This window comes from Aquarana catesbeiana, linkage group LG12 (genome assembly GCF_042186555.1).
Source record: "Aquarana catesbeiana isolate 2022-GZ linkage group LG12, ASM4218655v1, whole genome shotgun sequence".
In the NCBI taxonomy this organism is placed as follows: Eukaryota; Metazoa; Chordata; class Amphibia; order Anura; family Ranidae; genus Aquarana; species Aquarana catesbeiana.
This window is the reverse complement of record NC_133335.1, coordinates 215,699,394-215,712,459: the sequence shown is the minus strand read 5'-3', so window position 1 is coordinate 215,712,459 and position 13,066 is coordinate 215,699,394. Positions and strand designations below refer to the sequence as shown.

General features: G+C 41.7%; 1 protein-coding gene across 1 annotated transcript in view; it reads right to left on the bottom strand.

Annotated features, from left to right (window-relative positions):
• The window catches only part of LOC141113515 (medium-chain acyl-CoA ligase ACSF2, mitochondrial-like), a 66,010-nt gene that overhangs the window by 39,267 nt on the left and 13,677 nt on the right, over positions 1-13,066 (bottom strand). Inside the window, exons 2-4 of the mRNA XM_073606677.1 lie at positions 6,373-6,568; positions 2,233-2,361; positions 761-814 (exon numbers count right to left, since the gene is read on the bottom strand). Coding sequence (XP_073462778.1) covers positions 761-814; positions 2,233-2,361; positions 6,373-6,568 — 379 coding nt within the window. The remainder of the gene's footprint in view (positions 1-760; positions 815-2,232; positions 2,362-6,372; positions 6,569-13,066) is intronic.

Genomic DNA, 13,066 nt, shown 5'->3' with positions numbered 1-13,066 from the left:
CCTCGTACCTTAGCCTAGTTGCATTGCTGCCATGCAGTCGCAACATGTCTATACATAGACACAGGGGGGACAGTGACCCCAACTTTCCTAACAGATTCGGGGATGTTTATTCTGTACCCAATGAGGGCATGGACTTCTACAATCTGAAATCAAATGACCTTATGTTTATGGGGTCTACCTCGGTGGACTCTATTTTTCAGTGGAGTCTACTGCAGTTAAACAATTCACTCAATACCTTCACAGATATTGACTGCAGAGGCTCTAAGCATGCTCCCATGCCTTTGTCTGCAGAGTAAATCTCCGATCCTCCCACGACCTTAGAAAAAGGCTGGACCACCAGTTGCAGGTGACCACCTCTGACTCTTGAGTCCCCACAGTCCATCTCTGATGAGAGACTGTTCTTGGGGCACCACAGTCCCCTGTCATTACCTCGAAACTGCAAGACTATTGTGGCTCTTATGATGCAGTACATACGACTGTGCATCTAGGGGATCAGCCTGCGGTCTCCAGCATGGGGTCTCTTAAAGCTTCTACAGCTGTAAAGACCTTCCCACTCCGCCAACTATTTGAGGTATTTCTCTATGTAGCAACTTGAGTGTTTGTTTTCCCTTTTGATAGGTAATTTGTGACATGTATTCTTTTTGACGTGTGTAGAGGGTCCATGGAATGAATGCACAAACGTGTTCTAATGCACCTTGACTTATGACCATGAATGATCAAACAAACCCATAGATATAATAGGGGCCTTAATCTATCATACCTTCTTAAGGACATACTCCAATTCCTTTGCTTGATATGCTGGATTCACAGACACCTACAGAAAATAGATTTGTGTTAGAGCTAAATGCTGAATGTTTAATGGCAAAAGCACAGGTCAAAAAGTATATCTAAATCCAAAATTGAAAATATAATACAACGACTAAAGGTGTGTTATCCCTTATTTATACTAATTTGGGCAATGCTTCTGATCGTGCTCAACTTTTATTGTGATCGAGATCATAATAAATCTCTTCCTCCTGAAGAATGGTAGAAAATCTGTTAAAGTGATATTCAAAAGTTTCCGAAAGACACATGGCAAATTTCCCTCAGTATGGCAACCTTAGCTTGACTACACCCCTCCTGCTCATCACACCTCACATTTACTGCTGCTCTGAACATCAGAGGAGGCTTCTTTCCTCTTCACCGCCTCTCAGGACTCCTTTAAGTGGCCTCCGTGGATTCATCTCTCACTTTCACACTTGATTTATCCCCTGTTTGCTAATCTCTACGGAAGATCTGTGCTTGATTATCTGCAGTGGAGGGCAGGGGAGACATTGGTGGAGTCTAACAGACCCCTAATGTCCCCCTTAAAGAGGACCTGTCACCTGACCAAAACTATCAAATTAGGGGGCTTGTTTAAGCCAAATTAAAAAGAAAAAATGTGTAAAAAGTGTTTTTTAATATAAGCAAATAAAAATAAAAAAAAATCTGGCAGGGAGAAGAACTGTGCGCCGTCTGCTGGGGTTTGTTCAGAAAACAGTAGAAAAGCCCGTCTCTTGCAAGCATGCTGCTGAGAATGAACCTTTCTTCTGCATAGAAGCCAGACATGCCCTCCTGCTGAGCCAGAGCTAGAGCTTTCTAATCTTTTTTTTTTTTTTTTAAAAGCAGCTACAGCCTGAGTAAAAAAAAAAGTTCTCTGACAGCAGATGCAGAGAAGAAGCCTTGCTCTCTCTGGGGAAGCAGTGGTCCAACTTGCCCCCCTACTAACTCACACTTCTAGCTCTGAAATCAGCAAAGCGCACACTTCTCACTGATTCAACAGTTCTGGCTCAGCAGGGGGAGGTGTCAGACCTCTGCAGAGTGACCACTGTTTCTCCCCAGAGAGCAAGGGTCCTTCTGCTGCATGCTGGCAGGGAACAGGCCTTTCTCCTCAGGTTGTGGCTGGTATTTTACTGAAAACTAATTGTAAGGCTCTACATGTCTTGTTTTAATACACCTGGAATGTATTTAGGTAATTTAAACTGAAAATTTAATTGGGCTTTAAAAAAAAAAAAAAAAAAAAGACAGTTGTCTACACCAGGGGTCTCAAACTGGCAGCCCTCCAGTTGTTGCGAATCCCATCATACCTCTGCCTGTGGGAGTCAGGCTTGTAACTGTCAGCCTTGCAATGCCTCATGGGATTTGTAGTTTTGCAACAGCTGGAGGGCCGACAGTTTGAGACCCCTGATCTACACAGTGCACAGCGAAACTCACCAGGATGATGCCGGCTTGAGCCGTAGCAAACTGTGTAACGATCCACTCGTAGCTATTCGGCCCCCACATTCCGAGGCGATCTCCCTTCTTCAAGCCAAGAGCCAGCAGCCCCGCCGCAAGGGTCTCAACCTGTGCAGAAATACAAATCAAAAAACCTGCATATTCTATAGAAGTGTTTAATAACTAATAAAGTACCCTTTATAAAAATCCACTGTTCCTGTTACTTGTTCACTGACACTAGAAACTACTGCAGCCTTTGGATCCACAGAACAGCCAGGCAACTAACATTTTCAAAACGAGACAGAAATGATAGCCTACGAAATATGTAAGGACAGATATATGTACGTAGCTATTATTTTTTGTGCCTAATAACTTGCCCTGCGGAAGATTTTACCCCACTTCATGACCAGACCATTTTTTGTAATTCAGCGCTGTGCTACTTTAACTGGCGATTGCGCGGTCATGCAACACTGTACCCAAAATAAATTTATATCATTTTTTTTCACACAAATAGGAGATTTCTTTTGGTGGTTTGGTGCATTTTTTAAATTTTTTTAATTATATAAACAAAAATTTTTGAAAAAAAACCCAATACAATTATTAAACATTCAATAAAATCACGTCTTCATTAGACCAACATGTATTCTGCTACATGTGGCAAATGCTGGCAGTGATTAGGGCTGATCCTGCTAACACTACATTTTTGGGGACCAGGGACGAACCGATATATCAGGCCCTGAAAATTACTGGCTGAATATAGGGTTATCAGCATTATGCCGATAAGAGAAAAAGTTGCCGAAATTGGCCGGCGGAAAAAAAAAAAAAAATCAGGCGACTTTGCCGTGATTTCACTGCATTTACAGTGCATTTTGTCACAGGTCATGTGACTTAAAAACCGCATCAAAAACGTAACATGGGTACGTTTTTTTTACACATTTTCAATGCATTTCAATGGGGAAGTGCGGTTTTTGGTGCAGTGCGGTAAGCAGGATTTTTGACACCGCAATGGAAGCGCAACGGATCAGTGTGAAGAAATACATGCAGTTTAAAGGAATGCATATTTCTTGCGCTTTTTTAACGCAAAAGCACTTCAAAAACTGCTCAGTGTGAAAGCAGTATATTGGCTGAAACTGTGCCGCCAATGGCTGAAAATAAATTGATATTCATTTAAATTATAAAGATATATATATATATATATATATATATATATATTTTTTTTTTTTTTTTTATATATACATTTTATATGTGCGTATGTATGTGTGTGTGTGTGTATATGTATGTGTGTGTATATATATATATATATATATATATATATATATATATATATATATATATATATATATATATATATATATATATACACACACACATACATATAAAATGTATATGTATTATTTATTATATATATACACATACATACTTTTTTTTTAAAACTGTCCATTTTGTTTCGGTTTCCAGCTAAGTGCATCCCGAATTTTCTGTCCAGAATTTTCATTTCGGTGCACCACTACTTGGGACACTAATATAGTTCTGATCATAATCAAGATACTGATCTGTACAGACATTATACTAGTAATGGTGGTGATCAGCGTCTTATAGTGGGAATGTGATTGTGTGTCAGTCAATCTGGCACTAACTGACGCTGGCTGGGAGGGACACTGATGTTACTAGTAACACTAATGCAGTGATCAGTGATGATACTGTACACTGACACTGTACTAATGGCACTGGCTGGGTGACGGGTGATCGGGAGGGCAATCAAGGGGTTAACTGTGTACCCAACAAGTGTATGTGTGCTGTATGTACTCACTGATCTGGCCGGGTTTCACTCCTTGCTTTCATTTCTGAAGGGCGGGGAGAAATCCAGCCAGAGTCTGTATTAGAGGTCTGTGTTGTGATTGGCCACAGCCTATCAGCAGGTATACAGCCTTAAACATAGGCTGTAACCTGCTGACAAACTCATGCTTTGTCCAATCACAGCACAGGGAATACACTGAGATGTCTGGCCACCCACCCGCAGTAAATGTACGCAAGTGGTTAAAATTAATGTTAATTAGGACTCCTGGTAATTGAAGTATTTGCTACGTGATAGGAGTGCATCCAGCCCACTTCCCTACCTCTTACCCCTCCCTTCTTCTCGCCTCTTTTCCTTTCTCTTCTCATGTATTTCTCGATCACTGTTTCTCCCTTATTTTGTTTCTTCTTCTCTCTCTCTTTTTTCTTTTATTAAGACGTGGCTGGCATCGCGTGGACTCCAGCGCCATATAGGGGTTTGGGGTCAGCGCGAGAGCCCTGTTAATGGGTTGAAAGCTTATTTCAGTTTCGACCCGAATAGATGTACAATGCAATATGTAAGCTGTATAGTACATAAGATATAACAGTTCTATAATTGACCTGTAGAGCCTTATTTATGTACAAAAATTCTTCTTACTTGCAAAGACAATTGCATTTCCTTTTCCTTGGTTTTGTTTGTAGGTTTAATTGAAAACTTGAATAAAATATTGGAAGAAACAGAAGTATGGGCTTGCAGGGGCTGTACCACCACCAAGTCACAGTGAGCTCCCAAGGGGGTGACTGGTGGGGGAGACAGCACCTCCTGTCCTATTTATACTTCTTACAAACCATACAAATGTGATATAACTGTAAGGTAAATGTACGATTTTGTTAGCCGTTATTATCTATACCACAGTCTATGACACCTGTTGATGTATGACATATACTGTTCACCTTTTTGTATGTTGACAAAATGGAATAAACATTATTGATTAAAAAAAAAAAAAATTAACGTTAATTTCTTTTTTACTGAAATTCTGTGCTTGATAAACCATTGTGCAAATATTAAGTGACATAAAAAATGGGCACTACAATTATTTTATTCTCCAGGGTCTCTGCTTTCAGAAAATATATAACGTTTGGGGGTTCTAACTAATCTTCAGGCGGACTCTGGCAGCAAAAAGCAAGCAGGGGGATATTGTAGGCGCAATAAAGACAAAACCTTAGGCTGCAGCCAAGTGTCTCTAAAATAGTAATCAGTAATCGTCTATTATCAAAGACAAGTCCATTAGGGATCCTAACATGATTGGGACGTAGAAGAACAAAGTCCATTCCCTGAGGGCTTAGCTCATCCGGGAGGAAGGCAACTAGTTGAATTGACATGCAAAAGAAAGAAAAAAGGAGGGCGCCTCTAAGTACAACAGTTCATAGGTTTAAAAAACCTATTAAAAAGCCACTCACAGGCGGTAGATGAAACAAAGGCTCTATTTAAGCATCTCAGGGTCTCATCCAGGCAAACATTGTGTGTCAGCCACTCCGCCAGCTCCTCTCTTCCGGATCGCAGGCAGCCAGAGTATCCGCGAAAACCACAGTGGAACGCAACGCCGATGGTGTGACGGTCACCAGACAGGGCGGGTGCAACGCATTTTAGAGCATGCGAAAAAGCCACCTCTGGGCATGCACGCTCCAAATGAAGTGTGCATGCCTGGAGACAGCATCGCGCATGCTCCAAAAGGAGCGCGCATGCTTGGAGGCGGCATCCTGCATGCTCTGAAACGCGTTGCACCTTCCCGTCTAGTGACGTCATCACGCCATTGGCGTTGCGTTCCACCGTGCTATCCATGGATGCTCTGGCTACCTGTGATCCAGGAGAGAGATCCTTCCCGGCGGAGCGGCTGACACAGAACGTATGTCCGGACGAGACCCTGAGATGCTCACTGACAAATAGAGCTTTTGTTTCACCTACCGCCTGTGAGTGGCTTTTTAGTTGTTTTATTAAACCTATAAACTATTGCACTTAGAGGCGCTCCCCTGTTTCTTTCCTTTGCCTGGTTCTGGCAGCAGGGTTACTCTACAGCAGGGGTCTCAAATTGGCGGCCCTCCAGCTGTTGCAAAACCAAATGTCCCATAATGCCTCTGCCTGTGGGAGTCATGCTTGTAACTGTCAGCCGTGCAATGCATCATGGGACTTGTAGTTTTGCAACAGCTGGAGGGCCGCCAGTTTGAGACCTCTGATCTACAGACTGAGGCTTAGGAAGGGGTAACCAAATACACTGAAACCTTCCCCATTATAAGGATCCTTGATCATCTTCCCTACATCGCCTTGTTTCCTGCTACATGACAGGTGCCCTTTAATTGGTTACCTACATCTTTGCATAGCTGGCTGTAGGTCTTCCTTTTGGCACCGTGGACATCGACGACGGCCTCTTGATCCGGGACTCGCTGGGTTGTGTCCCACAGACACTGTTGCATAGTCTTGATGGTCAGCGGTATATCGGTGTTCCCATGGATGTAACTTATGGTGGTGATGGGTTTTTGGGGTGGAGCTACAGAGAGGAGAACACTGTGGGATGAAGAAATGAGATGGCGTTAGAGAGTGTACCTTTATATGTCACTGAATGGAGGGTGCAAATTAACAAGCTGCATTGGTTCAGTACAAATTTACCCCGGGTGGGAGGGGGATATAAAACATACTTACAAAAATGCCCACAGGCCAACTGTTACATACAAAACCAAAGTAAGACAAAATCAGGATGTAAAGATATGTCATCGAGGCCCACATATCACTCAGACAACCCACCCGACGCGTTTCGAGAGGACGCCCCCTTCTTTAGCGCTTAGTCTGTGTATCACATCACCTCCTAAACAGACCAGACAATACACTACTTGCCCAATGCAGGGCGGATCCACCCCAACCGGGGAAAGGCCCTTCCATGAACAGCCCGGCTCACCCAGAACCAAACAAGTATAAACTCTTTTCTTTTGCAGGTCGCAGTTTTTTTAAACCCATCGACAGGATCACTTTAAAAAAAACACTAAATAGAAAGTCTCCTGCACTACATAAGGTTTTTCACCTTAATGCACAGAAGCCATTAAGATGAAAAAACATGAGGATCTACAACCCCTTTAACCGCTTCAGCCCCCGAAGATTTTACCCCCTTCCTGACCAGAGCACTTTTTGCGATTCGGCACTGCCTCACTTTAACTGACAATTACGCGGTCGTGCGACGTGGCTCTCAAACGAAATTGACGTCCTTTTTTTTCCCACAAATAGAGCTTTTTTTGGTGGCATTTGATCACCCCTACGCTTTTTATTTTTTGCGCTATAAACAAAAAAAAGAGCGTCAATTTTGAAAAAAAAACGCATTATTTTTTACTTTTTGCTATAATAAATATCCCATAAAAATATATAAAAAAACATTTTTTTCCTCAGTTTAGGCCGATACGTATTCTTTTACATATTTTTGGAAAAAAAAAAAAAATAATCGCAATAAGCGATTATTGATCGGTTAGTTTTATGGCATTTTTATTAATTTTTTTTAAATGGCGGCGATCAGCGATTTTTATTGTGACTTTATGGCAGACACATCGGACATTTTTGACACATTTTTGGGACCAGTGTCATTTATACTGTGCTATACAAATGCACTGATTCCTGTGTAAATGACACTGGCTGTGAAGGGGTTAACCACTAGGTGGCGTGTGTAGGGGTTAAGTGTGTCCTGGGGAGTGATTCTAACTGTGGGGGGGATGGGCTGTATGTGACACGTCGCTGATCTCTGCTCCGATGACAGGGAGCAGAGATCAGTGACACTGTCACTAGGCAGAACGGGGAGATGCTTGTTTACATCAGCATCTCCCCCGCTCTTCCTCCCCGTGAGGCGATCGCGGGTATCCCCGCGGCGATCGAGTTTACGGGACCCGCGACTCGACTCACGGAGCTTGCCCCACGCGCGCCCGCTGGCCGCTTTTTAAAAGGGAACGTACAGCTACGTGATTTTGCCTGTACAAGCCCTTCTGCCGCAGTATATCTGCGTGAGGCGGTCGGCAAGCGGTTAAGGTCATGGAGTGGCCAAGTCAGTCTCCAGACCTTAATCCTATAGAAAGTTTATGAAGGGAGCTGAAACTTCGAGTTGCCAAGAGACAGCCGAGAAACCTTAAGGATTTAGAGAAGATCTGTAAAGAAGAGATGTGTGAAGACCTGGTCATCAACTACAAGAAACGTCTTACCTCTGTGCTCGCCAACAAGGGTTTCTCCACCAAGTACCAAGTCATGTTTTGCTTGGGGATCAAATACTTATTTTACTAACTGAACTGCAACTCCAGTTATTGATATCAGGTGTTTTTTCTGGATTTTTGGTTGATTTTCTGTCTCTATCATTTAAAATACACGTGATGCAGTGTGCGGCGTATGGTCTGAGCACTGACAAGCTGACCCCTTCAACCTCTGCAGCAACGCTGGCAGCACTCAACACGTCTTCATTTCTTTGTAAGTGGGCAAACTTACAAAATCTGCAGGGGATCAAATAATTATTTCCCCCACTGTACACAATACACATAGTGCTCTATCTATAAAAAAAAAAAAAAAATTGCAGCGCTTTCATCCTGTATACCTGCATGTAAGTTTGTTCTGTGAGAATGCGGGGCAAAACTGTTAAAGCGCTATTTAATCTCTAGGTCAAATGTTATTCATTCATACAGAATGGTGTAAATGAGGACAATACTCCACTAGCTTCACTAGATGGAGCTAAAGATCATCAGGAAACACTTACTACTTCAGCACCATCTAGTGACCATAAATTTACTGATTCATTCTATTACGTATGCATGAAAAACATTGGACCTAGAGACGATTAATCGGCAAGAATCGTTATCGCAATTTTTTTGCCCGTTGCGATCTTCACAAAAGTGTTTCACAATTCTGTCTATGCAAAGAAAGGGGGGAAAAAAAAAGAATCACAACATTCTTTAGCAGTGGAACTTAAGTGTAAACATTGTAACAATTTATCAATGGAATAGACTTCTGTGTGTAAATGATAGAGGTCGACCGATATAACGGCCGATATTTGGCATTTTTTAATTAATCGGCATCGGCCGATTGTGCTGATAAAAAAGGCCGATTATAACTTCAGCGCGACTTTGCAAATGACTTCTGTGATAGAAGTCAATGCAAGTTGCCTGAAGTCTTCTGTGGAGCCACTTCTCTCCTCTCTGGGCAGCCTGCCAAGTCTGATAAAAGAAACTAAAAAGATACATTGTTTATACTTATCAATGGACTGAACTAGGTGTGTAGAAGCTCTCAGTTTAACCATTTAAAGACTAAGGCCCCTTTCACACTGGGGAGGTTTGCAGGCGTTATTTCGCTAAAAATAGCGCCTGCAAACCGCCCCGAAACAGCCTCCGCTGTTTGTTCAGTGTGAAAGCCCGAGGGCTTTCACACTGAAGCGGTGCGCTGGCAGGAGAAGAAAAAATCTCCTGCTAGCCGCATCTTTGGAGCGGTGAAGGAGCGGTGTATTCACCGCTCCTAAACCGCTCCTGCCCATTGAAATCAACGGGACAGCGCGGCTATAGCCGCGCTATACGAGGGGTTTTAACCCTTTTTCGGCCGCCAGCGGGGGGTTAAAACCGCACCGCTAGCGGCCGAATACCGCGGTAAAACAGCGCTAAAAATATCGCTGTTTTACCGCCGATGCCCCCTACCGCCCCAGTGTGAAAGCAGCCTAAATCTTTTCTGACACTTGTTGCTTACAAGTAAAAATCCTGTATTTTCTGCTAGAAAATCACTTAGAACCCCCAAAAATTCTATAGATATTTTTTTTAGCAGAGACCCTAGCGAATAAAATAGTGGTTGTTGCAATATTTTAATGTCACACGGCATTTGCGCAGCGGTCTTTCAAATGCTATTTTTTTTTGAAAAAATACACGAATGAATTAAAAAAAAAAAAAAAACAAAAAAGTTTGCCCATTTTTTTTTCGTCCAAAAGTTTTGATTACCTGTTTTTGTGCATTTAATATTTAAGATAGTTTTTTTCTTATTTTTTATCTAAATTATACATACAAGTGAACTCGGAGGTTTGTTTTGTTTAATAAATGTTTAAATGTAAAAAAAAATTCTGTATCACTTATTACTTAAGGGTGCTTTCACACTGGAGCGGGCAGGCGTTGGCGGTAAAACGCTGCTAGTTTTAGCGGTGCTTTACCGTCATTTCAGTGGTGCTATTCAGCTGCTAGCGGGGCGCTTATAACCCAGCTAGCGGACGATGAAATGCGCCCGTGAAACGCCGCTGCCAAATCGCTCTGCAGGTGCTTTGGCAGCGGTGCCCATTCATTTCAATGGGTAGGAGTGGTGGAGGAGCAGTATACACCGCTCCAAAGATGCTGCTTGCAGGACTTTTTTCTTTTTTTTTAACATCCTACCAGCGCATCGCCTCAGGGCTTTTTACACAGACTGCAGGGGAGCCGTTTTGCAGGCACTTTACAGGCGCTATTTTTAGCCCAGAAGCGCCTGAAAAATGCTCCAGTGTTAAAAAGGGGTCTAACTGTTAGATTTTATGAGATGAAGAGGGAAAAAAAAAAAAATCGGCATCATATATTGGCGCGATTTCTGAATATCAGCATCGGCCAGAGAAAAACCCATATCTGTCGACCTCTAGTAAATGAGGAAAGTTTAACCACTAAACCTTTTTCTGACATTTTTTGGTTTCAGTTAAAATCTTTTTTTTTTTTTTGCTAGAAAATTACTTAGAACCCCCAAACATTTTATATATATATTTAGTAGAGACCCTAGAGAATAAAATGGTGGTTGTTGCAATATTTTATGTCACAATGTATTTGCACAGCGGTCTATCAATTGCAAATTTTTTTGGAAAAAATTCCTTCAATGAATTACGTCGCGAGAATCGTGATCTTTTTATTCTAAGCAAAAAAATTGTGATTCTCATTTTGGTCAGAATCGCACAGCTCTAATTGGACCTAGAGAAAAAAAAAAAAAAAAACACCACACACAGGCTAACATTAGATTTTGCCCGTTTGCATAGAATGAATGTAATTGCAATTTTGCAGGATGGATAGCTTTGCAATATTGCCCCATAGTATGTAGAGGTTTCTAAATACATAGCATAATAAAGATAACACTTATTATTAGATTGTAAGCTCTTATGAGCAGTAACTCTCTTGCATTTTGTTTATTGTATTGTAACTGTACTGTCTCCCTTTATATTGTAAAGCACTGTGCAAACTAATGGCGCTATACAACTCCTGTATAATATTATGTGTGTGTGTGTGTGTGTGTGTGTGTGTGTGTGTGTGTGTGTGAGAGAGATAGATAGATAGAGATATATATATATATATATATATATATATATCTCTATATATATATATATATATAGATATATATATATATCTATATATATATATATATATATATTTTAGGGCTGGGGGAAAAAAAGAAAACAGTTTTTTTTTTTTTTGATTCTTTCATTTTTTTCACTGCGCCGGTCCTGAGGAGCTGCGGGCAGGAGTTTTTAGGCGAGGCCGCAGCTTCGGCCTAGTCCGCGAGGCCGGACACCGTGGACTAGGCCGAAGCCGCGGCCTCACCTAAAAACTCCTGCCCGCAGCTCCTCAGGACCAGCGCAAGTGCCAAAAAAAAAACCACACACACACACGATTTGAATGGTGAATCGAGTTTTTTTTTTTTTTAAGAAAATCGCTGATTTTTTTTTTTGGGAAAATCTCCCAGATATATATATATATATATATATATATATATAGCGAGAGCCCCAGTCTTCTTGAAAATGTGTGTAAAATGGACACAGGACTCTCAAAGAAGCAATTTGAGAAGTTCCAGCAAAAGATCAGAAGGAGGTGTGCTACCGTTTAAGAATCCAGGCAACATCCTTGAGAAGGTACTCCATGTGGGAGAGGTTCCTAGGTCAGTGGACTGAGAGAGTTGGGCCAGCTGAGGGAGTCAGGGGAGACCATAGCTGAGACAACTAGAAGAGAGAGAGTCTTGGGGACCAGAGGGGACTGTGAGTCTTGGAGGAGTGTGGAAGCTTGGAGTGTCAGGAGAGCCCCTTCCTAAAGGCCAGGAGTGGGCCTGTGCAGCAGGGAACTGCGCCTAAGGCTGAGCGAGCCTTAAGAGCCAGGTGGATTGGCATTTTTCAGTTGTTTTTGGGAGAAGAACCCCTGTGTGGGAAACCAAACGCATGTGTGAACTTTCATCTTTTTCTTACTTTCAATAAAAGTGGGCTACCACGCCCTTAAACCTTAGTTCCTGTTGGCTGTGAACTCACTTCAAAACGCATCTATCGCTGAGCTAGACATCCCCCAATGTCACAATATGCACACACACACACACATCCCGCGTGTAGATAATACTAAATACATAGTATATTATTATATAGATGATACTATATACATAGCACATCATGCACATAGGTATATACAGTATATATAGCATGTAGATAGTATTATCTAAATTATACTATGTACTATCTACTGTATATCCTATATAATGCACATTGGTATATACTGTATACACAGCATGTGTTGTATATAATACTAAATACACAGAACAAAATCTAATATACAGAGAATACATAATACACTATATTATATAATCATAATACAAGCACTCAGCGCACAACAATAACCTGATTATCTCCACCACCTCTCCAAACCGGCTTCTAAAGACATAAAGAAACAACACAGAAGGCCGGGAAACTGTCCAAATTATACATCATTAATCTGAGATAAAAGACAACCGTTTGCTCTTTTTGGTATCTAGCAACTTCTATGGTAAGGTCACTGAAGAACGCCACGCGGATTAGTGGCACACGTAGTGAAGTGGCGACAAGGGTCAGTTTATATGGCCATAGTTATGTGTGTAGCAAGACTGATTTAGAATTTCAGCTAAGAATCATATTTCTTGTATTTCATGTTGAAGCTACTTGTGACTTCCCCATCACAGGAATCTGCTACATTCCTCTTTCTAGCTGACATCATTTAAGACAGATGAAGGAACCGCAAGAGCATACTGCAGAGAAACAAAAGTTTTGTATAA